This window comes from Talpa europaea (assembly GCF_964194135.1).
Source record: "Talpa europaea genome assembly, chromosome: 3".
Classification (NCBI taxonomy): Eukaryota; Metazoa; Chordata; class Mammalia; order Eulipotyphla; family Talpidae; genus Talpa; species Talpa europaea.
In genome coordinates, this window is record NC_140069.1 from 641498 (window position 1) to 662419 (window position 20922).

Here is a 20922-nt window from a genome sequence, read left to right on the forward strand (position 1 = left end):
CCTGGCCACAAAGGCCCGAGAGCCTCCGCCTGCCTCGCTGCTGGCCGGGCCAGGGTGCTGGCTCCCTCCTCTGACCCTGGGAGACGCAGGCGTGGGCCTCCGGGCTGCGTCTGGAACGGTGGCCCCGCTCGCCACTCTGTGCCCTTACCTGGGTGCCGCCCGGCTCGCCTCTGACGCCAGGCGCCTCTCCCTGCCGGCCCAGCCGCAGCCTCGCCTGCCTCCCTAGGACCCCTGCCCTGGGGTGCCGAGCTTGAGGGTGCCGAGCCTGGGGGGGCCTGTCTTTGAAAGCTCGCTGCCTCCGGAGCCCACGCGGGCGGGAAGTCCCCTCGCGCGGGCCCCAGGCCACATGCTGAGTGGTGGTGGAGGATGGGCAGGGCGCAGAAGGGGGACCTTGGGGAGCCACAGGGCTGGAAGCTCTGGGCCTGGGTGGCAGGGTGTCCACAGGCCTGCGCGCCCCCAGCCTTGCCGGCCCCTCCGCCCATCCTGCCTCCTGCCCACACAGGCCACAGCGACCCTGTCCCTCCGCTGCGGTCAGCTTCGTCGGGCGTGCGGTGCAGCTAGAAGTGACCTTCCAGCCCCTGGGACTATGGGGGCCATGGACCACCTGAGGAGGGGTCAGTGACGGGGTGGGCTCATGGCCCAGACCAGACCCTGTGGGGGAGCGTGGCTTCGAGGCCGGGGAGCAGTGTCGGCGGGGCTGGACGGGGTGGGGCTCGCGGACTAAGTGCCATCCGGGGTGTGGATGGCGCAGGGCAGGGTGGGGGCTGCTGGCCAGGCAGTACTCGGTTGCTACGGCCCTGCCCGTCTGTGGGGAAGCCGGGTCCTGACCCTCAGCCTGGGGAGGGGCGTCCCGAGGCGGTGCCTGTGCGGCCCTCACCAGCTCCCCCCGCCCAGGAATGAGACGTGGTTTCTAGGGCGATGGACGCTCCGTCCGTGACGTGACTGGGCCCGCTCCCAGCACAGGCGCCTGCCGTGGCCGCTGCTCGGCTGCCCTGTCTGCTCGGTCCTTCCCCAGAGGCCCGGGAAGCAGTGTCGGGGCAGCCCGCGGCGGACAGGCGTCTTCCTGCAGCCTCTTCAGCCTCCTGCTCCGCGGCTGGTTTCTGGCGCCACCTGAGGACACTGTGGGCTCGCCCAGCGGTGGCCCTCTGGCGCTGGCCCTTGGGGACGGTGCCTGCGTCGCCACCTCCTGGCGGCCTCTGTGCTGGCCGCGGCCCCAGGCGCTCTGCCCCACGCCCCGCGGCTTCTCTCTTCCTCCATCCGCTCCCTCCGTGTGTCCCCCGCTGGCGCCCGGCGCCTGACCTCCTGCCTCTGGCCAGCCTGGCCGCCCTGCATGAGGGCAGGGGCAGCCTGGTGCTGCTCTGCTTCGCCGAGGGTTGGGGGGCTCCCGCCCGCCTTCTGCTCCCCCTGCAGGTGCCGCGGGGCGGGGGCGGCAGAGCTGCGCGGGCCTGGTTGCATGTGGCCCCGAGGGGCCGGGGCCGGGGCCGGGCGGTGCCCACTGCCAGGAGCCGGGCCGGGCAGCAGCGCGGCCCTGATGAATGGGCTCATATCCCGCACACGCGATGCCAGCAGTTTCGTGGGCCGTCTCCAGCGTGGTAGTAAAGTTTTTAATTAGGAAAGCTAATGAGATCGATCCGTCATCAGGCGTGACCTGGCGAGCGGTGGAGAGGGCCGTGTGCGGGCCTGATAACGCCGGCGTCCCTGGCCGAACAGCGCAGAGGGCTTGACACGGTGAGACGCGTCGAAGGGGATCCATCACGCGGAGGGAAATCACGGCCCTGGGAGGCGTGACCAGGGGAGTTCACCGGCGCATGTGTGGGTTACACGGGCATGTGCAACCCCGCCGGCCCGCCCAGAGGGGGCCTGTGGCCTCAGCCTGTGCCCGAGGCGGCCCGGGCCAGGCCCTCTCCCTCCCCCAGGGCCCGTCCGTTTGCCCGTCCACCTTGCTCTCTCTGTCCTGCTGGGGGCCCCTGCAGCCCGTGGCCGCGCTGCTGCCTACCTGTCGGGGAAGCCTGGGGCCTCCCGGGGCTGTGGCGGGGCTGTGTGCCCTCAGCACCCACCTTCCCCTGGACGGGGCGGGAGCCGGCCTGCCCCTGGTGTCCACGGTCGGGGGGTGGGGGCGGGGGCTGGGACACAGCGGCGGGGCCTGTTCAGGATGGAACTGGCCGCAGGGTCGAGGCTCCTGGGGTTTAGGGCTCCGAAGATGACTTGCGCTGACAGGATTTCCCTCTTGTCTGTGGGCAGCGACAGCCCCTGCGGGCTGGTGGACTGGAGGCCCCGCGCCTGGGGACGGGTGTGCGTGGAGTGCTTTTCGGTGTCACCGGGGGCCTGGGGCCGGTCCTTCCCGACATGCGCCTGCCCAGATCTTCACCAGGCCGCCCACCCACCCTGGCCAACCCATGGCACTGCGGCCACGGGGGTCGCAGTCAGCTCTTGGTCTGGGGTCTCTGGGGTCGGACCTTCCTGTGGCTGGACCCTCTCAGGGCGGGGTCAGGACCCAGACCCTGGCCAGGAGGGCGCTTCCTCATGGCCGTTCTCTGGTCAGTGCGGCCAGCGCTGGGCTGCCTTTAATCATCTGGGCGGCTAGAGCTGTGGCTCATGAAAGTCGGGCTGTTAGACGCGTTCCTTGATGCTACAGAGAAGCTCGTGGAGGGGAATTGGGGCAACACAGACCCTTGTTAATCGTGTGAGATGCTCCGGGAGGAGGCGTGCGGGGTGCGTGGCCCCCCACCAGCTGTCATGACAGCGTTGGCGACGGCATGAGCGTGTGGGCTATGTGGGTGTGGGCTGCGAGGCAAGCCTCCTGCACCAACTGCAACCCCTGGCTGCCCACGGCAGCCTAGGGAGCAGTACCCACCCAGGGTCAGGGGTTCCTGGTGCTCTGGGGTGGGGGTGCCCGCCGGGATGCTGCCCCTGACAGCTGGCCCGGGGAGCTCGGCTTCTGCTCCCTGCCAGCGTCCTCAGCAGCCCCTCGTGGGCCAGGGCCTGCTGCCAGCTGTCCTGGCATGCCAGCTGTCCAGGTGGGACATGTGGGGCGGAGCCGCAGCCAGTGTGATGGGGAGGCCCCACCGCCCTCCACTGACCACTCGTGTCTGTCTTCCCCCCACAGCCTCCAGCCTGCACGTCCCGCGGACCCCGCCCACTGGCAAAGTGATCAAGACCCGCTACCGCATCGTCAAGAAGACTCCGGCAGCTCCTCTCCCCGCACCCCTGGCCCCCCTCTCTGTGCCCTCCTGGCGGTCACGGCGGCTCTCCCTGTCCAGGTAGGAGCCTGCGCGCCCAGGCCCCGCGCCCAGCAGGTGGGCAGCCCATGGTTTGTCAGCCGGGAAACACCTGGCTTTCTGTCTGGCAGCCTGTGCGCCACGGAGGCACATGTGGACACCACAGACACGCGTGTGCAGAGACACAGGCATGTGCACCCCGAGCCCACACGTGCACACACACACTGGGCCCACATGTGCACACAGACACACACACTAGGCCCACACATGTACAAACATTGGGCCCTCGCATGCACGCAGACACGCACATTGGCAGGGGCCGTCACGAATGGGGGAGCACCAGCCCATGGGGCCATGTGGGGAGCGAGGTTCGGTGTGGCCGGCGGCTGCCCCTGGCCCGTAGGTCTGCCTCACTGTCTATGGTGCGTCGCTTGTTGAGGGTGGAGGGGCAGCTGGCCCCTCCCCGCTCTCCTGCGCCCCAGTGCTGGGGCCTCATGCTCTGTGCCCTGGCTGGGAGCTCACGCTCTCTTCTGTGGTCCGGGCCTGGAAGCAGAGGCTGCAGAGACCAGGAGGCTGCGTTTGGGGCACAGAAGTGGGGGCCCCGCTCTCGTGAGGCGACTCCGCTTCCGGGCCTCGGGGGGCTTGACCCAGCAGTGGGGGCTCTTCCTTCACAGAGGGGACAGCGGCAGCCTGGTGGGTGGGCGGGACCCCAGTGGGGGCAGCCCTTTCTCCCCGGCTTCCTGTCCACCCTGGCAGCCTACCTCACGGGGAGCAGTGTGGAGCCACTTGGTCCAGCCTGGGCTTCCAGGCAGAGCGTGGGCCTTCCGGGGCCCTGGCCTCGGGCCGGGCCATAGGCAGAGCTGCGGCCTGTTCCACCCACCCTCGGAACCACCGTACCCTGGGGAGGCCGCAGCCGGCTGGGCCCTACCCCTGACTTTCCTGGTGGCAAAAGCAGCAAGTATATTTTAAGTTAACTTTACTGCATTTTTTGTGGTATTTTTGTTTCAGATAGATTTATAAGCGCCTTGGGGGCTATTTCTGCAAATTTGCGAAGATAATTCTCTCTTTCTGGATGCGGGTAGAGCTACACCTGCTCCTCCACGCCCGTCCGTGTGCTAAGTGGGCCTCGTTTTCTTCCGCTCTGCCGTCTGGCGAGCGTGGTCTTCTTAATGCGATTCCACCTCACTAAATCACTGTGATCAGCGTCACGATCGAGCTAAATTAACTTAAATTAATTTACTTAATAAGAGCCCCTGATCATTGTGAATGAGATTTATTGATTCTGCTCCCGCACCCTCTGGTGCTGGGCACAAGCCCTCCTTGGCCCTAGCCGCCGCCTCCCAGCCCAGCAGGCAGAGGGTGCCGACTGGGCTCCCCGAGTGGGCTAAGGACTCTGGCCGGGCGGCGGCCGCCCCCCCACCCCCACCAAGCTGTGAGGGCTGCTGGGCAAGTGTGCGGGCGGTGGCCCCTGAGGGAAGCCGTGGAGGGTGGGCGTTGGGTCGAGGCCCTGCCTGCTGCCACGGCCTGCGCAGGTGTGGCGGGCCCAGCTTTCCAGAAGCCCCAGCACAGGGCCGGGCCCGCATCTCCAGGCCCAGAGCCCCCGCCACCCCGCCACCCCCGTGTGTGGAGACCCGGGCAAGCACCCTGCGCACGTGCCTCAGCGGGGGTGGGAGCCGAGCTGGGAGCTGGCCCTGCCCCGCCCGCCATGCTCAGACCCATCCCGTGTCGCCCGCCTCCTCAGGGCGTGCCAGGCATGGGGCCTGGCCCCTGGGGATGGGTAGAGGGAGGCGCCGAGGACTGGTCAGCTCAGGAGACCCTGGGCCATGTGGCCTCCCTCACCAAGGTCACCTGTGGGGCTGCCTGCTTGGCAGAGCAGCTGCAGCCAGGTGCCCAGCCCAGTTAGTCCACCCAGCGGGCGACTGACTATCGCCCTCACACCTGACTGTGCCAGTCTGGGCTTCAGAGAGGCCTGTCTGTTGTGGCCTGTCTGCCCCGGTTCTCCTGCCCTGTGCCCTCTGCTGCAGTGGGGCTGCCAGGGCAGTGGCCGGCTCCCAGGAGGCTAGGCATGGCTGACTTTGGCTATTACCTCAACTTCTGCCCTGCGGGACCTATGTTCTCCTGGACAGAGGCAGCTGGCAGTGGAGCCAGGCCAGTGTGGGCTGGGCCCATGGTGGTGAGAGCCGGCCTGTTCCAGCAGGCAGCCAGCCTGAGCCCACGGCTCAAGCGCTGTCCTTAGGGGCCCCAGAGGGAGGACACCCCAGAGTGGCCTGGGCAGACCCCAGCAGTCCAGGGTGTTTCGGTGGGCAGGGCTGGTGGATGCAGGAGGGGCTGAGGCAGGTGAACCGGCTCCGGGGGCGCCGTGGGGTGCCTGTGCCCAGGAGGCTGTGTGCTCTTTTCCTCATGCACACAACATGGCCCCTGCCCTGTGTTTCCTGCTTGTGGTAGGGGTTGAAGATAGTGCTGGCGCAGCAGTGGCAGGGCCCTGACCCCACCTGGAGGGGCCGGTCAGAGCCCGTCTGGTTCTTGGCCAGTTGGCGTACATCTGTGTCATGCGGACGGGAGGTGGGGGATGCTGGGCAGCAGCCTCTGGATCCCTTGGGTGCTGCCAGCTGGGGTCTCAGGGAAGGACCCTCCAATTGAGAGCCCAGGCTGGACGAGGCTGCTGCTTTCTGGCCAGGCGAGCGCATGGAGGCTGGAGCTGGGGGGTGGGGCGCCTGGGACAACCTGTCTGCTCTGCTGCCCTGGCCTCTGGGTGCCCAGCGTGTGGGGGCTCTGCCTGCTCCCAGCTCGGCTCCCCGGCAGCGGCCCTGAGAGCGCGCGGGGCGGAGGCGCGGCCGAGCCGGGAGCCACTTCTCCTCCTAAGATTTGTGGGGCCGCCTGCCCCTCACCAGCTCCCCGCAAGTCCATTAATCTGAACTGAAGCCGAACGAGACTTACGTCCCTAAACTGCCTGTCACTTTTTTTCACCTTCCAAACCCACGTGACTTGACGGTGCGGAGCAGACGGGAGCTGCCTGGCCGGGGCGGCGTGCGGGGGCCGCAGCGACAAACGGGCTGTCAGGCAGCCGCCGCCCCGTTCGCACGCCTGTGCGGCGACTCTCACGTGCTCTCCGCGGCCTGACGGGTTCAGGCTGCGATTTTGAAGTCTCTGAAGCGCTTCTGCAAAGTGACAGCTCATTAGAGAGGGATTCAGCCCAGGATGGGTGCCCCCACCCTTCTCCGCGCGCCCCCGGCCCCGCCGCCCATGTCCCCTCGTGGAGAGCTGGCGGGTAGGCGAGCGGCAGCGTCCCTGAGCGAGGAGATACACTGACGGGGCTGTGGGGCCCACCGTGGCCATGTCTGGCCCCCCTCCCACAAGCCCCTCCCCCAGATGCCATCCCGCAGACCAGGGCTTCCCCAGAGGTGGCAGGGAGACAGTCATCCCCTGCTGGGAGGGATGGCTGTGCCCCGACCTGCCCTGGCCAGGCACACGGCACTGACCGCCCTGCTGAACGGGGCAGCGCTCCCTGGCTATCCCAGCCTGCTGGCACTGCTGGGCCCAAGGCTGCCTGCAGTGGGGAGGACAGGTGGGCCACAGAGGGGTGCCTGGGCGCAGCCCTGGCTTGTGTCTACACAGAGCCCAAGAGGACGCCCCACATCCCTGCCGCGCAGTGCGGGAGTGCGGGACAGCCGGCATCTGCGGCCCTTCCCAGGCAGGCCAGGCCCTGCCTCCCTCCTCAGCTGCGATGCTGTGGGCCGGCCCTGGGCACAGGCGTGCTGACCTTGCCCTGGCCCTTGTGTGCCTGGGGCCTGCCTCTCCTCTCCCGCCCACGCACCCGGGTCTGGGGAGTCAGCTTGGCGCTCGCTCTGTCCCACCATGGGATGGCCAGCTGGGTCTGGCAGCCTGGTGGGGGCAGCCCAGGGGGGCAGTGACAGGGGAGCGGTGAGTCTGTCCTGTCTTGGGAGGGGAGACTTTCGGCGGTTTCCCGGGCAGGCGGCCTGGCCTGGCCACCCTGGCTCTGCCTGCCCAGGTGTGCCGGAGAGACCTCTGCTTCCTCCCCCTCCCAGACAGACCAAGAGAGGCTGGGCCGCCCTGAGGGGGGCCAGCTGGGGGGGAAGGGGAGGGAGCACCCCTTTGTTTTGATATCTCCTGCACTTACAGAGAAGTTGCAGAGTGAATTGCCTGTCCGCGCCTGGCCTCAGGGTCTGGAGCCCTGTCCCCACACACCCGCTTGTGGGGTGGGGGGCTGTCCCCCCCATGCTGTGGGAGCCGGGTGCTGGGTGGCCCCTTCTCAGGGTGCATCCGCACACTCGGGGCGCCCAGGAGGAGCCCTTGGTCTTCAGAGCCCTCTGCAGGGCGTCTGTGGAGCGCCCTGCCCCGCCCCCACACTGCCTAGCCCTGGCCCTGGGAGGCACCGCTGTTCCAGCCTCAGCACCGGCTCTTCCCGGGCTCGCCTGCCACCGCCCCTCCCGGCCCCACCCACCGCCTCCGCAGAACCCTGCCCACAGCTGCAGGGACCCCTAGCCCAGCCGGGGCGCCGGGGGCCCGCGGGCGCCTCCTTTCTCCACCTGCCCTGCCTGGGGTCCGCGTGGCAGTGCAGGGGCTGTGGGGCCTCAAGGCTGAGAGGTTCGAGCTGGCCTTGCCGCTGCCCTTCGGGAGCTCCGGCCAGCCACTCCCAGGCGCCTCCACCCCAGCGCTTCCGGGCCAGCCACCTTCTGGGTCTTTTGGGTCCTGCGCCTCAGACCTGTTCTGCCGCCCCCCCAGGACGGCTTTCGAACACCCATGCTGCCACCCTGCTGCCGCCGCTCCATGCTCAGCACTGGCTGGGCCCCTGGGTGCCTCCCACCCTCAGTCCCCTTGTGGGGCGGCTCTCTCCTCCCCTGCACGCCAGGAGCGGGCCGCACGCCCCTGCAGACCCTCCTGGCGCCGGCCCTGTGTGCCCGGGCACAGCTAGTGTTGGCCCAGGTAGTGCTGTCCTGGGGCCCACGGTTGTGGTCACTGGCTGCCCGTGACACCGCTGGCCACTGCTTACAAGCGGGTGTTTAGGAGCCAGGCTGTTTTGAGGGGGTGGTTTTCTTTTTGTTGTAGAGTCACAGGGCAGACCTGTTAGGACTCTGCTCCCCCTCCCCGTGCTGGACACCCTCACAGGTGGTGGGGCCTGTTTCCCAGCCGCTGCACCCTCCCCTCTCTAGCTCCCCGCTGGAGGCAGGACCCCTTCCCGTGGGGCGCTCCCCATGGGAGTCTTGCCGGCAGGGCCTCTGGGGCCCCAGGGGGATGCAGGGTCTTCCCCGGCAGCAGGGAGCCCAGGATGCCGTGGCTGAGCCAGCCTCACTGCCGCACAGACAGCCCCGGGGCCCTGGGCCAGCTGCGGAGCGGGTGCCGGGGCCACTGCCCATCCTGTCCCGTGGCCAGGGGTGCTGGAAGTAGCCCTGGAGCGGCCTGGCCAGCAGTGTGGATGGTGCCAGGCAGGGGCTAGGGGCCCTGAGAGTCACCCAGGACAGGCCTCTCTGGTGCCCCACGCTGCTCCCCGCCCGGTGCTGAAGCCGGTCTCCCCGGTCGGGTTTTTTAGAATTTTATTTTATGAGAACAGGCGGTTACGGCTCCCCACGTGCCGTAGAAGTTAATGTGATGGCCTCCCTGTGCCTGCGCTCATTTTTATAATTTTTTATTTCATGAAACAGGACAGGGAGCTTAGTGACTTATTACTATTCATTCCGTTTCAATGCAGTAAATATTGATTCAGTTGGGGGTTTTCAATTTAAACCACTCGGCGATTATATAAAATATTACTGGCCTCTGGAATTATGCTTACCGGCCCCTTTGGCTGCTCATTAAGGCGGCGAGCGGTTGCAGGCACGGAGCCTTCATCACCCTAACAAATGGGCCGCGGCTCCCGCGCGGGTGCCCAGCTGCGGGGGCGGAAGTCCGCTCGGCGCGTCCCCGGCCATTTGTCTGCTCCTCTCTCCGTCCGATGCGGCGGCCGTCTGGGTGCTGCTGGACGGGCCTCTCCCCGCGGGGCCTTCCCTTGCGAGCCGGCAGCTGGCAGCGTTGGCAGAGCCCGCAGGGCCCGGGGGAGCTGGCAGGCGGGGCCCGACCTCGGGCTGCGCTTCCCCTGTCCTGTGCGCTGCCCACACCCATCTGGAGGTCTGCCCCCTCCCCTGACCCCTGCCCCGCAGGCCTGGAGGAGAGTGTGGGCTCTCAGCAGTGGCTAGTGAGCCACTGGCCCACCCTCCAGGCGCCCACGGGCCCTGAGGTTGCCTCGGCACTGGGACAACGCGCTCCCGGCCACATGTCTCCATCCCTGCCGCGTGGTGTCTTCTGGCCATTCAGGGGTCGGCTTGGGTGGGGCCCTGCCCTACAGCACCAGGGGCCGGGCCAGTGTGCGCCTGCCCAGGCCTGGTTCCTCGTGGGGGAGCCCTGAGGGCACACGACCTCACCTGCTGCAGAGACACCGCAGCACTGAACCCACTGGCGTGGCCGCCCAGGGCCCCTGCAGGAGGGCCAGGCGGCCTCCCCTCCGCTTGCTGGGAGCCTGGGCGGGCTCCCTTCCCGGGGGGGAGAAGCCAGCCCTTGGCTGCAGCCCCCGCCGCCCCGGCCACCTCCATGTGCCGAGTGTCCCCCATGCTCCCAGCCGTGCTGGGAGCGAGCAGCCAGGAGGCCGCGCCCTGTCCTGGCGGCAGGAGGAGAACGGCCACCCTCTCGGCTCCAGGCGGCAGGAGGGCGCCCGTGATCAGGTCCGGCCCTCGGCGCATCCCTCTCCAGCCCGGTCCCAGCCCAGAACCCGCCGCCTCATGGCCTGGGCCGGCCGTCTGGGCAAGCAGGCGGCTTTGTCCCGAGCCCGGCCTCCGTCTCCCTCAGCCAGGAAGAGGAAGAGAGTTTGAGAAGGAAAGTGGTTTAATTTGTCGACAAATGAGGGCGGCAGCCTGGCGTCTGAGAGACCCCGCCCGTCCTGCTCTGGGGCAGGGCGCAGGGGCGTTGCACAGAGGGGGAAGGGCATGGGCCAGGGTCTGCGAAGGGGAGGGCCGGGCCGGCGTGGAGGTGGAGGCGGCCGCCAGCCTGCTTTTCCATCAGCTGCTGTTCGGCTCCCTTCTCCTTGGGGCGCAAGAAGACAGCCCTGTCGGGCCCGGGGACTCGCCAGAAATATGGGAAAGACCAACTTGTTCCTGCTTCTCTGCGAGACCCGGCATCTGTCGCTGCGCCAGCTTTAGGCGCGCAGGACTCAGCTGCTGTCACCGGGCATGGGGCCCTCAGGCCGTCGCTGTCCCAGGCCTACCCCCAGGAGCCCCCACCGTGTCCCCAGCGTCCCTCCTGCCTCTCACCACCTGCGGTTGTCTGGGCGGGGCCCACTGAGCGACTGGCCGCCCCACCCTCCTGCGCCCCTCCCCAGCAGGGGCCTTGGGCCTCCTCCACCCGCCCTCTTCAGGCCCTTGGGCACCCTGGGGGCCGGATCCGTATGCTCGACCCAGCCTGTCCCGGGCTCTCAGCCACTTCGTGCAAATGGGGATGCCCAGGAGTCGCGGGTGTCTGAGGGCCTGCCTTCTCCCCCAGCCCCGGCTCTCGCGGGCCTGGCCCGGCTGCCCCTCCTGTCCCCCAGAGCGGCAGGCAGGTGCCCGGGCTTGCATTCCCCTGGCTTTCCTCGAAGTCAGCAAGGTTTCCTCGGGCCCCGCCCATTCCCCAGAGTCCGAAGCGGGTTTAATTTGCGGTTAGATGTCTGTTAAGATTGCGTCCACTTCCCAAGTCAGCACTTAATTGGCAAGGCGCTTGATTTAACAGCGTGGGAGCCTCCACCGGAAAAATGGCTGGAATAAATCACCGCCTGACGCCAGAAAATAGATATAATCTCAGCATTAACTACATTAATAGTAGCAGGAGCCGAATTAAGAAAGCCATAAAGCATAGGCGGGGGAGCATAAATTATGACCAGCTCTATTGGGTCCACCAGGGGGCGGGGGTGGACCCCCCACCGGCAGGATGGGATTTGGGGGGCAGAGAGATGGTCCAGGCTCCTCCCCTGGCCCCCACCCTGCGCAGTGGTACCTGGGGGGCCGCCCCAGGTGGGTGGAGCCCGTGAGTGGGCCTGCCTGGCAGCAGGTAGGGGAGTAGGTAGGTGGGTGGGCAGCCTGGCCCCCGGCTGTAGCAGTAGCCACTCAGGCTCCGAGAGACTGGGCACCGGACACCCGCCCGTGTCTGTCCCACCCCAGCACTGCAGGGGCCAGCGGCAGCCATGTCAGCTGGAGCAGGTGTGGATTTGGCGGGCATGTGCCAGGCCCAGCCCCGCCCTTCCACTGATGGCCTGTGCCCTCTGGTGTCTGCAGCCCAGACTTCCTGGAGGAGGCAGCGCCTTGCCTCTTAGGTAGCGCAAAGCTGCCACCCTGCGGGCCCATCAGGCAGGGGTTGGCTGGCTCCTCCCTGCCCTGGCAAGGAGGGTTAGTCCCGGTGCTGGCTGCCCGGCTCAGGGCAGGGCGCCCTATAGCCCCACCCCAGCTGGTGTCCCCCAGTGTCCAGTGTCTGCGCAGCGCTCCCTGCCAGTCAGTGGGGGGACCGGCCCTCCTCCTCTCACGTCCACGGCCCTGGCCACGTGTGCTGCGGTGCCCGCAGCCAGTTTCTTGCCATCGTGGGCGCCGTGATCTCTGTGCTCCCTGCCCCAAGGCGGTTTTTCCTCTCAGAATGTTTCCTTTTCTGGGAACGTAGACCTGTTGGTCTTGGGAGCCTGCGCTGGCTACTCAGCACAGCCGTCGGCCGGGTCGCCGGAGATCCGCTCGGAGAAGGGGCCAGGGCTGCCCCCGTGGGCAGGCCTCTGGCGCCTCCGCTCCAGCTGCGGGCACTGTCCAGGCTGCTTCCGTCCTCAGCATCGCTCCTTGGGGTTCCGTCTCGTATTGTCGCCCGGGTTGGGTATACCCGTGCCCTGGTGGGGGCCGCCTGCCCCGCTGCCCCGTCTACACTGGCTTTGGGGCGAGTCCCAGACCGGTGCTGCGTCTCCTCAGCTCACTGGCCATCCGGAGCGGAGGTGGGGTCTGGAGAGGGCTGTCCTGCACAGGGTGAGCCGTAGACGGGTGCGCCTGACCCCGGCTCCCCCAGGTGTGCAAGAATCGGCCTGTGTGGTGCCGGCTGGGCAGCGTGGGGTTGGACACAATGCCGCCTGCACCAGGGCTCCTTCTGCTGGGCCCCGGGTGGGGACGGCCTGGCGTGCAGTGCTGAGGCCCCTCCTGCTGTGTGATGCCCACCAGCCGGTCTGCACCGCGCCCCCCACTTCCCCCTACCCCCCACCCCCGTCCTCACCTGCCCTGCCCACCGCGAGGCTCATGCCCACTTTCAGTTACCTTGTTACTTCAGTTACTTTGAATACAAAATTGATTCCTCGGGGGCATCCATCACCCGGTCCATCACCCGTTGCCAGTGTGCGCCCTGCTGGACAGGGCCCGGCCGGGCCAGAGAGGGCGGGTCTGCCGCGGGGCTGGGCAGCGGGAGAGGCCAGCGAAAGGAGGGGGCGGCAGGGCTGGGCTGCCCGCCCCCGGCTCCCGGCCCTCTGCCCCCAGCTGTGCTCTGCCGGATGCACCAGGGCCATTAAGCCCCAGTAATACCTGTTTTTTGCAGCTAACGTACAAAACACCAATAGCTTCAGCTGAAATGCATTTTAAAACTGTCATTTTATGGAGAATTTTACTTTCCATCTTGTTGTTTATTAGACTCTTAAAGGGAAAGCGTGTAATGCAGCCGTTGATCGAAACACCAGTCAAGTAGATGTGAGCGTGTAAGTGGCCGAGCCCTCGAGAGGAGGCCCACCGCCAGCTTCCCCCGTCCAGCCCGCTCACGGCCCCTTCTGCTCCCTTCTGCTCGCGCTGGGGCGGAGCAGCCAAGCGGCTGGAGGGGGGTCAGCGACCCTGGGGGCAGGCCCTGCCCCGCCCTCCTCACCCCATCCAGGCACCTCCAGCCTGCGGCCCCCCACCAGTGAGAAGGCGTGTCCCCCAAGCTGCGGTGCTGCCCTGCAGGGCACCACCCTGGTGGGGCCAGAGGCCAGACCTCGCCCCCTCCTGGCCCTGAGGCCCTGCCTGAGCCCGCGCTGGTCTGCTGGGGCCGCTTTCCCTCGGTGCTCCCAGAGGTGGAGCCGGGCCTCGGGGGCAGTGGCGTCCAGGCAGGGCCCGCTCTTCCCGCGGCGGCGCGAGGTGCCGTCAGCGATTCTGTGGAAAGCCCACTTAAGCAGTTTGCGCCCGTCACGGTGGGGCTGCGCTGACCTACTTGGGAGTCCCCGCTTTTGCTGACGACGCACTCCCGCGCCGCAGAGCCAGCAAACCCGCTCCCTTCCTGAAAGCTCCCGCCCCGTCCTCGAGTCCGCCCCTCCCCCACCCAGTGCCGCCCCCAGGCCACCCACATGAGGGTTGGGGGCGCCCAGCAGCACACGGACCCCTTGTTCCCAGCAGGTCCACAGTGTCCCCCAGGCCGCAATGTCCCTCCAGCTGCCGTGGTCACCAGGCCAGGTGGGGCCCTCAGGGCGCCCCTCCAGGCCTCTCGCCCCAGGGGGTGTCTGCAGGGGAGTGAGTCTGGAGGCTCCCAGGACTGGAGCCCTGCCTCCCTGCAGCTCCAGCCCCTGAGCCACAGCGCCCTGAGCCACAGCGCCGGGGCCTGGGCTGGGCCGGCCCCCAGCTCGCCTTGTGTCCACGCCACTGCCCGGGCCCCTCCACACACAGGCCGCTGTGCTGTCGGAGCAACGAGGGCGCCTTCCTCTGGTGCAGAGATGGCAGAGAGTGTGTCCCTGCCCGCCCAGGCCCATTGTGGCCGGCGGGTCTCCCCAAATCTGCTGGAGCAGGCCAGGTCCGGGGCTAGTCAGGGAACTGCCCAGCTGCCCCAGGTGCTCCTCACACCTCCCTGCCTCAGACCCTCGGGCACTGGCAAGACCTGAGGGTGCCCTGGCCCAGCCCTCCCTCGGCTGTCACCGCAGAGGCCTCTAGGCCTGTGGGGCTTCCCAGTGGGGGTGGGCTGTGTCCAGGCCTTGGGTTCTGTGTGCAGGTCTCTACAGCCCTGGGAGGGGGGTCCGTCCCAGGCCCCAGGGCCTTGGAGAGCCTCAGGGTTGAAAGAGCTAGAGTGTGGGCCTCCCGGGTGGCGCAAGGGGTTAAGCACCGCACTATGAAGCTGTCCTCAGCCTCTGCAGCACGAGTTCAATCCCCGGTTGGCCAGGGAGCTACCCACATGGCGCAGCAGACCTCTCCCATCTCGCCCACTGCTCCCCTCAGCAGTGTATTTCGTCAGTCTGCCTGTTCTGCTCCCTGCTCTGTCTCTGGTGAATCCTCTCACCCCCTGCATCTCTGGCCTGTACCCCGGTTCTTGTATGCATCAATAAATAAATCAATCTTCAAAAAAAAAAGCCAGAGTGGGGGCTGCAGAGGAGCCCTGCTCTCGGTCTGAGCGTTCCTGGCCCAGAGCACCACCAAGGTGGGGCTACTCCTGGGGTCTCCACCCACTGCAGTTGTCTGTCCAGCCCAGAAAGCTTCGCCTCAGGCTGGAGTGGGGATGGCCACGGGAGTGGGTGGGGAGCCAGCCATGCCTGGCCAGGTCCTGGGGCAGGAGCATGGGCTGGCTGTGGGCCCTGCGGGCACACCCCTGGCCCTTGGCAGACACACAGCTGAGGGCAGCCTGAGAGGCCACCTGCTCTGGGCAGTGGCCTCGGGCAGGGAGGAAGCAGGGCCCTGGGCCGAGGCACCCCCAGTAGCAGCACTCCCGGGTTTTGGTGTCTGAGGAAAGCACCTCCGTCCTACCAGACTCTGCCAGGGCCCCCAGCTTCCTTCCCTGGGGTGGCCTCTGGCCTGCCCCAGCCCCCCTGCTCTCCTCTGCGCCTGCAGCCCCCTGCCGGCCCGCCCTTCGGCAGCAGAGGCTGAGGCTGTTGCCCCTGCCCCTCTGCGGGCTCTCCCTGTTACTCCACTTTCCATTTAAAATGTTACCCACTGTCCTTTGCCCCTCCCCGCGAGGGCAGCCCAGCCCTGGTGTAGTCAAGGTTGTGGTGATAAATCCTGGGGCATTGTCACTTCTATTCGGGGTAAATTGGCTGGCGCTTTCGGGCTGAAGGGAAGATAATTCGCTGTAGTATTTCAAATGGATTAGAAATGGATTTGAAGGAAGTCCGGGCCTCCCATTACAAAGGCGGGAAGGAGGGCTGTCTGAAGGCTCGGTTCCCTCCCTGGCCGTCATTATCCACGCTTAATACCTTTCCTATTTTCCAGCGTTAATGAAATTTCCTGGCGGCGTCGGCCTGCCGGACGGACAGGAGAAGCCTTTAGCTCCGCGGCCCCGGCTGCAGAAAAGGAATTACAGGCCCTTGCCGTGAGGGCCTTGGCCCTGCTATTATCTCGTTAATTTTATCCCTCCTCTCAATACAGCTTCCTTCCAGAGGCTGTCCTCCCCATTAGGGGGCGATTTACGGCAGTGCTCTGACACCCGCGGCGGAGAGGCTCGGGGAGCAGCCCAGGTCCATGGCCAGCGGGGCCTAGCCCGCCCCTGGCCAGCCCTCCCCGCCTGCTGGCCTGCGGGGGCAGTGCCTCTGGGCATGAGACCTTAGGACTGTGGGCTGTGTGGCTGGCCCTGCTGGGCACGCTGGGCCTGGGCTACACTGCCCCAGAGTCGTCATGGGGGCTGGCCCCTTCTCTGTTGGAGGCGGGGCCCACCGGGAGGGTCCCCAGCCTACAGGCCTGGCCACCCCCAAGGGCCCTCCTGCGTGGGGACAGCCGGACCTGCCGGGCACGCCTGGTTCCTCTGACTGTGTCCCGTGAACTTGAGTTTCGTTAAGGGGAAGTGGGTTCAGTGCTCCATGACTCCGCGGCCCCTCCTGCCACCCCGCCCTCACTCCAAAGCTTCGGGTCTCCCTAGTGCCAGAGGCTGTGGGGCTGGAAACACCCCAGCTTGCAGGTTCGCGGAGGCCCAGAGGGGCCCCTCCCACGCGCCTGTGGGGATCCACCGTGGGCGCCTGCGGCGTTGTCAGGACGCCTCTCAGCCACTTCTGGGGCCATGTTCCACAGACCGCTCTCGGGGGCCCTGGGAAAGGTTTGGCCCTGCCCCTGGTGAGTTGGGGGTCATGTGCTTCCCAGGGAGGGGCAGGGCTGTGGGGTCCTCTGTGTGAGCACATTGGCCACCCTTCCAGGACCCCTCAGCCACCCCAAAGGCCGCAGGGCCCACCTCTCCTCTCACTTCGGCCAGTCCCCTGCTGGCCGCTGCCGCTGCGCCCTGCCTGGGGCCTCCTGGGAGGACGGGTGGGGCCTGGTGCCGGCCTGCGTGAGCTCGCCGCCAACGCCGCTGCAGCCTGCAGCCACTTCTCATGCGGTCACCGCTTGCCGTGTGGACGTGTGCCCAGCAGGGCGTCGGCATCCTCCTGACCCTCGGCCTCCCTCGGTGTTTCACCTGACGGGGATAAGCCTGGGGAGGGACAGGAGGGCAGGTGGCCTCTGTGGCCCCAGACCTTTGGGGCAACTCCCCAGGGCTCTCCTGGCCCCTGGCCCTGGCGGTGCTGGCCTGAACCACCTGCCGCCCCCTCCTGCCTGGCCACGCCGTCAGGGCTGGCGTCCACCAGCTGCGGCTGAGGTGATTCCTGTCCCCGCAGGTCCCTGGTGCTGAACCGCCTGCGCCCGGCAGCTGGGGGCTGGCGGGGCCGCGGCTACCGCTGCATCGGAGGCGTCCTCTACAAGGTGTCGGCCAACAAGCTCTCCAAGACTGGCGGCCGCACGGGCGACGGGGGCAGTAGGCCCCTGCTGCGTGCAGGTGAGGGGGCCGCTCTTGGGTCTGGGTCCCTCCTCAGAGCGCAGGGCTCCCAGCTCCCACGGCCAAGGGGTCCCTGCGGGTGGCCCCCGAAAGCGCCGGAGCCCTGTGCCTGGCGCCCCTCGCCTCTGGCGCTGTGCCGGCTCTGCGCCTGGCCCACAGAGCGGGCCTGGGCCGACAGCTCACACTGACAGAGGCACCGGCTCTCGGTCCAGCTGTGCCCCCTTCTGTTATCAAAGGGGAGGAGCAAGGCAGCAGGCGGCCCCTCAGCGCCTGTCAGGCCAGGAGGGCCGCCTTGCACACCGTGGCCCCCCTGCTGCCCTCGGGTCCCTGCGGTGACCCCAGGGCGCATGTCCAGTGCAGGCCCTTCTCTGGCTGCCCCGGGGGCCCCTGCTGAGCCAGGCCCCGTGCAGAGCGGACCCCAGGCCGGAGGGTGCTGGGGAGCCTCCCCCAGTGGCAGTCGGATGAGCCTGCAGCCTCCCGCCTGGCTTCCCTGGGGCCTGAGAAGCCCGCTCAGCTGGCTGGGCAGGGCTGGCGAGGACTCTCGTGTGCCCTCCGCCATGCCAGCCTGCGGGAGACAGCGGACTGTGGGGCTGAGGAGCAGAGAGGGGCCTTGGCGCGGGGAGGTCCGCAGGGCACTGGAGGGACTGGGAGTGCCGGCCCCACAGCTGCCCCTGGGCCAAGGGCGCCCCTGACGGCCCTCTGGCCTGAGCGCCACCTGCGCTGGGGGCCGGGGGGCCGTGGCGGGCGCAGTGCCTTTCTGAGGGGCCTGGCTGAAGGGGCACCTCCCGTGGGCCCTGGTCCCAGAGGGCCGGGTCTCCCGTGGGTGGGGCCCGAGGGTGGGGGAGGCGGTGGGTTTGGGCCCAGCGCGCCGGCAGTGGACTCAGGGGTCGCACTCAACACTGGGGCGGGCACCTCCTTGGTGCTGGGTGGCCCTGGGAGTAGGAGCGGCCTCCGGGGCTCGGGCCTCCCCGCGCTGGGCTGTCCCCGTCTGCCCACACCGCCCGCTCCGGCCAGGAGAGGCGACTGCTCCTGCAGCGGGAGGGGGACACCGCTGCCCCGCCGCTCAGACGGGCGGTAATTAAAGAAATAAATTTCCTCCTCCGGTGTCAGCGCAACTGGGGCGTCAGCAGGCGGCTCCTTGGGAGGGGTGAGCTCCTCCTCGCCTGCGGCCCCCAGCCCTGGCCTCCTTGTCCCCCAGCGCCCCCTCGGTCTGCCTCCCGCCCCCCCCTTTCCTCCCTGCCCCTTCCCTGGTCTCCTGGCAGTCAGCTCCTCTAGGGTGGGGCCGGCCCCTGGTTGGGGTCCAGACCGGACTTTGTGGGGAGCAGAGATGCCGTGGGGTCCTGCGCACCCCTCTGGCCTGGGGGCCCTTCAGGGATGTTGCCTTCTTAGGGCTCCCCTCAGCCTCCCTGGAAGCCCAGGCGCTTACCCTGTGACAGGGCCACCCCCATCCTGAGGACCGACCCCAACCCCCCTCCCTGCTTGCTGAGACTGGACGGGCAGGCCCGGGCCCTGCAGGACCCAACAGTCTGAGCCCCCACGCTTGACCGGGGCCAGGCGGGGCGGTGGGCTGGAGGGTGACCACTGTCCAGAGCCCCCATCCCCAGCCTCCCAGTGGCTCCCACCGGGTGCCCTTCCCCAGAGAGTGACCCCAGCCCCTGAGCTGGGGACCGCATCCTCGGGGTGCGTGGGCAGTGAGGGCCGGGTGGCTGCAGTGGGACTCCCTGGGCCTGGCGGGACCCCCCAGATCCACAGCCCCGCCTCGCAGTGGAGCAGGGGACTGGAGGGAGCGGCTTTACTATTTTGAGCAGACCCCCGGGAAGTGCAAGGTGCCGTTCTCTGGAAAGTTCCCGCCTTCTGCTCCAGGTTGCAGGGTTTTGGTGAACTTTTTAACACCTCCTCTCAGTTAGCTCTGCTGCCTGGTTTCCAGCCGCTGCTTTATGCGCATTTTTTAGCACTGGAAGCATTTGGAAAGCTGCCTCCGTTCTCAGACCCCCCCCCACCAGCCTGCGCGCTGGCTCTGGGGAGCACGTGGAGGGGGGAGTCAGCCTCCCCCAGGTCAGGGTGGGGAGCAGATGGCACCACAGGGTCACCAGCAGCCAGAGGACAGCCCCAGACTGCCCTTGGCCACTCCCTGGGGCTGGCACCCCAGGACAGGTGTCCTGCCTGGAGCCCCTGCAGCTCCCTGCTGGCCCCACTGGAGCAGCTCCTCGTGAGCAGCACCTCCCACTCTTGGGGTGTCGCCCGCCCATTGAACTTGAGATGGACGCAGAGGGCGGTGGCTGCCCCTGTCAGGATGAAGCTCACAGCCCTTGGGGCTCCAGAGCGCAGGACCTGGGCCTTGTTGGGGGCCGGGAGAGGCCCGGGGAGACGAGGGAACCTGCAGGTGGCAGGAGGGCCAGGCCATTGGGGGCCCGGGTGTAGGCGCCTGGGGAGCCCCGCTGTAAACCTGGGGTGGCTTTGTCCCTTAGGTCCCCGAGGTTCTGAGGGACGTCACTTGGCCCCCTTTCTGCCCACAAGTGCCTGTAGGGAGGGCCCTGCTGGCCCAGCACGCTGAGGGCCCTGGGGCGCAGGCATGCCCTGCCTTGCCTTGCCCTCCTCCGTGCTGGGGGGCGACCACACATCTGAAGAGGCAGGAGCCCCCGCACGCCCCAGCCTCGAGTGACTCCTCCAGCTCCCTCCCTGTCCCTGCCATCCGCGATGCCCTGTAGGCCGCAGTCAGAGACCTGGGCAGGCCCGGCAGGGTCTGCGGGGTTTGGGAGCTCCCGTGAGGCGTGTGGGGGTGGCAAGAACCCCAGGCATCACCCACGGGCACTTTGGGGGCCGTTTTACCACCTGTCGCTGCCCACTGCCCCCCTCGCCTCCTGCTGAGCCAGCCACACGTGCCCCTGGCAGAGGGAGCCCCCAGGCAAGGCCCTGGCCCCGGGGCCCTCCTCCCGCCTACGCTGTCCACCTCCGCACTGGTCCCAGGGTGGCGCCGAGCGGAGCGCTGGACCGAGGGGCCGGCGTGACCCAGAATCTCCCCACAGCCCGCGCGGACCCGGCCAGCAGCTGCAGCCGCTCCCTGGCCAGGTGCGTCCTCGCGGTGGGGGTGGGGGTGGGGGTGGGGGTGGGGGTGGCCCCCCCCCGTGGGCCCCCCCCCCCGAGGCCGCCCCCCCTCACAGCCCTTCGCCCTGTCCCCAGCCGGGCCATCCAGCGCAGCCTGGCCATCGTGCGGCAGGCGCGGCGGCGGCGGCAGCGCCGGCAGGAGGAGGAGTACTGCATGTTCTACACCCGCTTCGGCCGCTGCAACCGCGGCGAGCGCTGCCCCTACATCCACGACCCCGAGAAGGTGGCCGTGTGCACCAGGTGGGCGAGCGGGCGGCTGCCCTTCCCCCGCACGCCCCGGGGCGCCCGCCTGCCCCCCACCCCTGCGCCCATGGGCTCCGCCTGCACCTATGCCCCCGCCCCCCAGCTACGCCCCGTGGGCAGGTCTCAGGGACCCCCGCCCCAGGGCGCCCGCCTGCCCCCCCATGCCTGGCCACGTCCTGGGGCTCCCGCTTGCTCCCCCCACGCCCCTGGGCTCCCACCTGGCCCCCCACCCCGTGCTACGCCTGTGGGCTCCCACCTGCCCCCCTAGCTACAGCCCTATGGGCAGATCTCGGGGACCCCGCCTGCCCCCCGACCAGGCTCCCACCTCACCCCCTGGCCCCCATGCACACAGATTTGTCCGGGGAACGTGCAAGAAGACCGATGGGACCTGCCCCTTCTCCCACCACGTCTCTAAGGAGAAGGTGAGCTCAGCCCCCCTGCTGCCACGCCTCCCCCCCACCCCGCGCCCTGGGAGCGGCTGCGGACCCAGGCTCTGCTCTCGGGAGGCCAGCTCAGTGGAGAGCACCCCAGGGCCACCCCACGTCCTGTGCCCCACGTGCCTCCGGTGCCCCAGACCCTGCCCAGGCCTCGGGGCTTCTCCAGGCCTGCCCGGGAAAGAGGGTTGCGGAGGTGGGGT

At 68.3% G+C, this 20922-nt stretch overlaps 1 protein-coding gene across 1 annotated transcript in view; it reads left to right on the top strand.

Annotated features, from left to right (window-relative positions):
• The window catches only part of ZC3H3 (zinc finger CCCH-type containing 3), a 40085-nt gene that overhangs the window by 12712 nt on the left and 6451 nt on the right, over positions 1-20922 (top strand). Inside the window, exons 4-8 of the mRNA XM_084230883.1 lie at positions 3107-3260; positions 16780-16937; positions 19964-20006; positions 20118-20282; positions 20638-20707. Coding sequence (XP_084087009.1) covers positions 3107-3260; positions 16780-16937; positions 19964-20006; positions 20118-20282; positions 20638-20707 — 590 coding nt within the window. The remainder of the gene's footprint in view (positions 1-3106; positions 3261-16779; positions 16938-19963; positions 20007-20117; positions 20283-20637; positions 20708-20922) is intronic.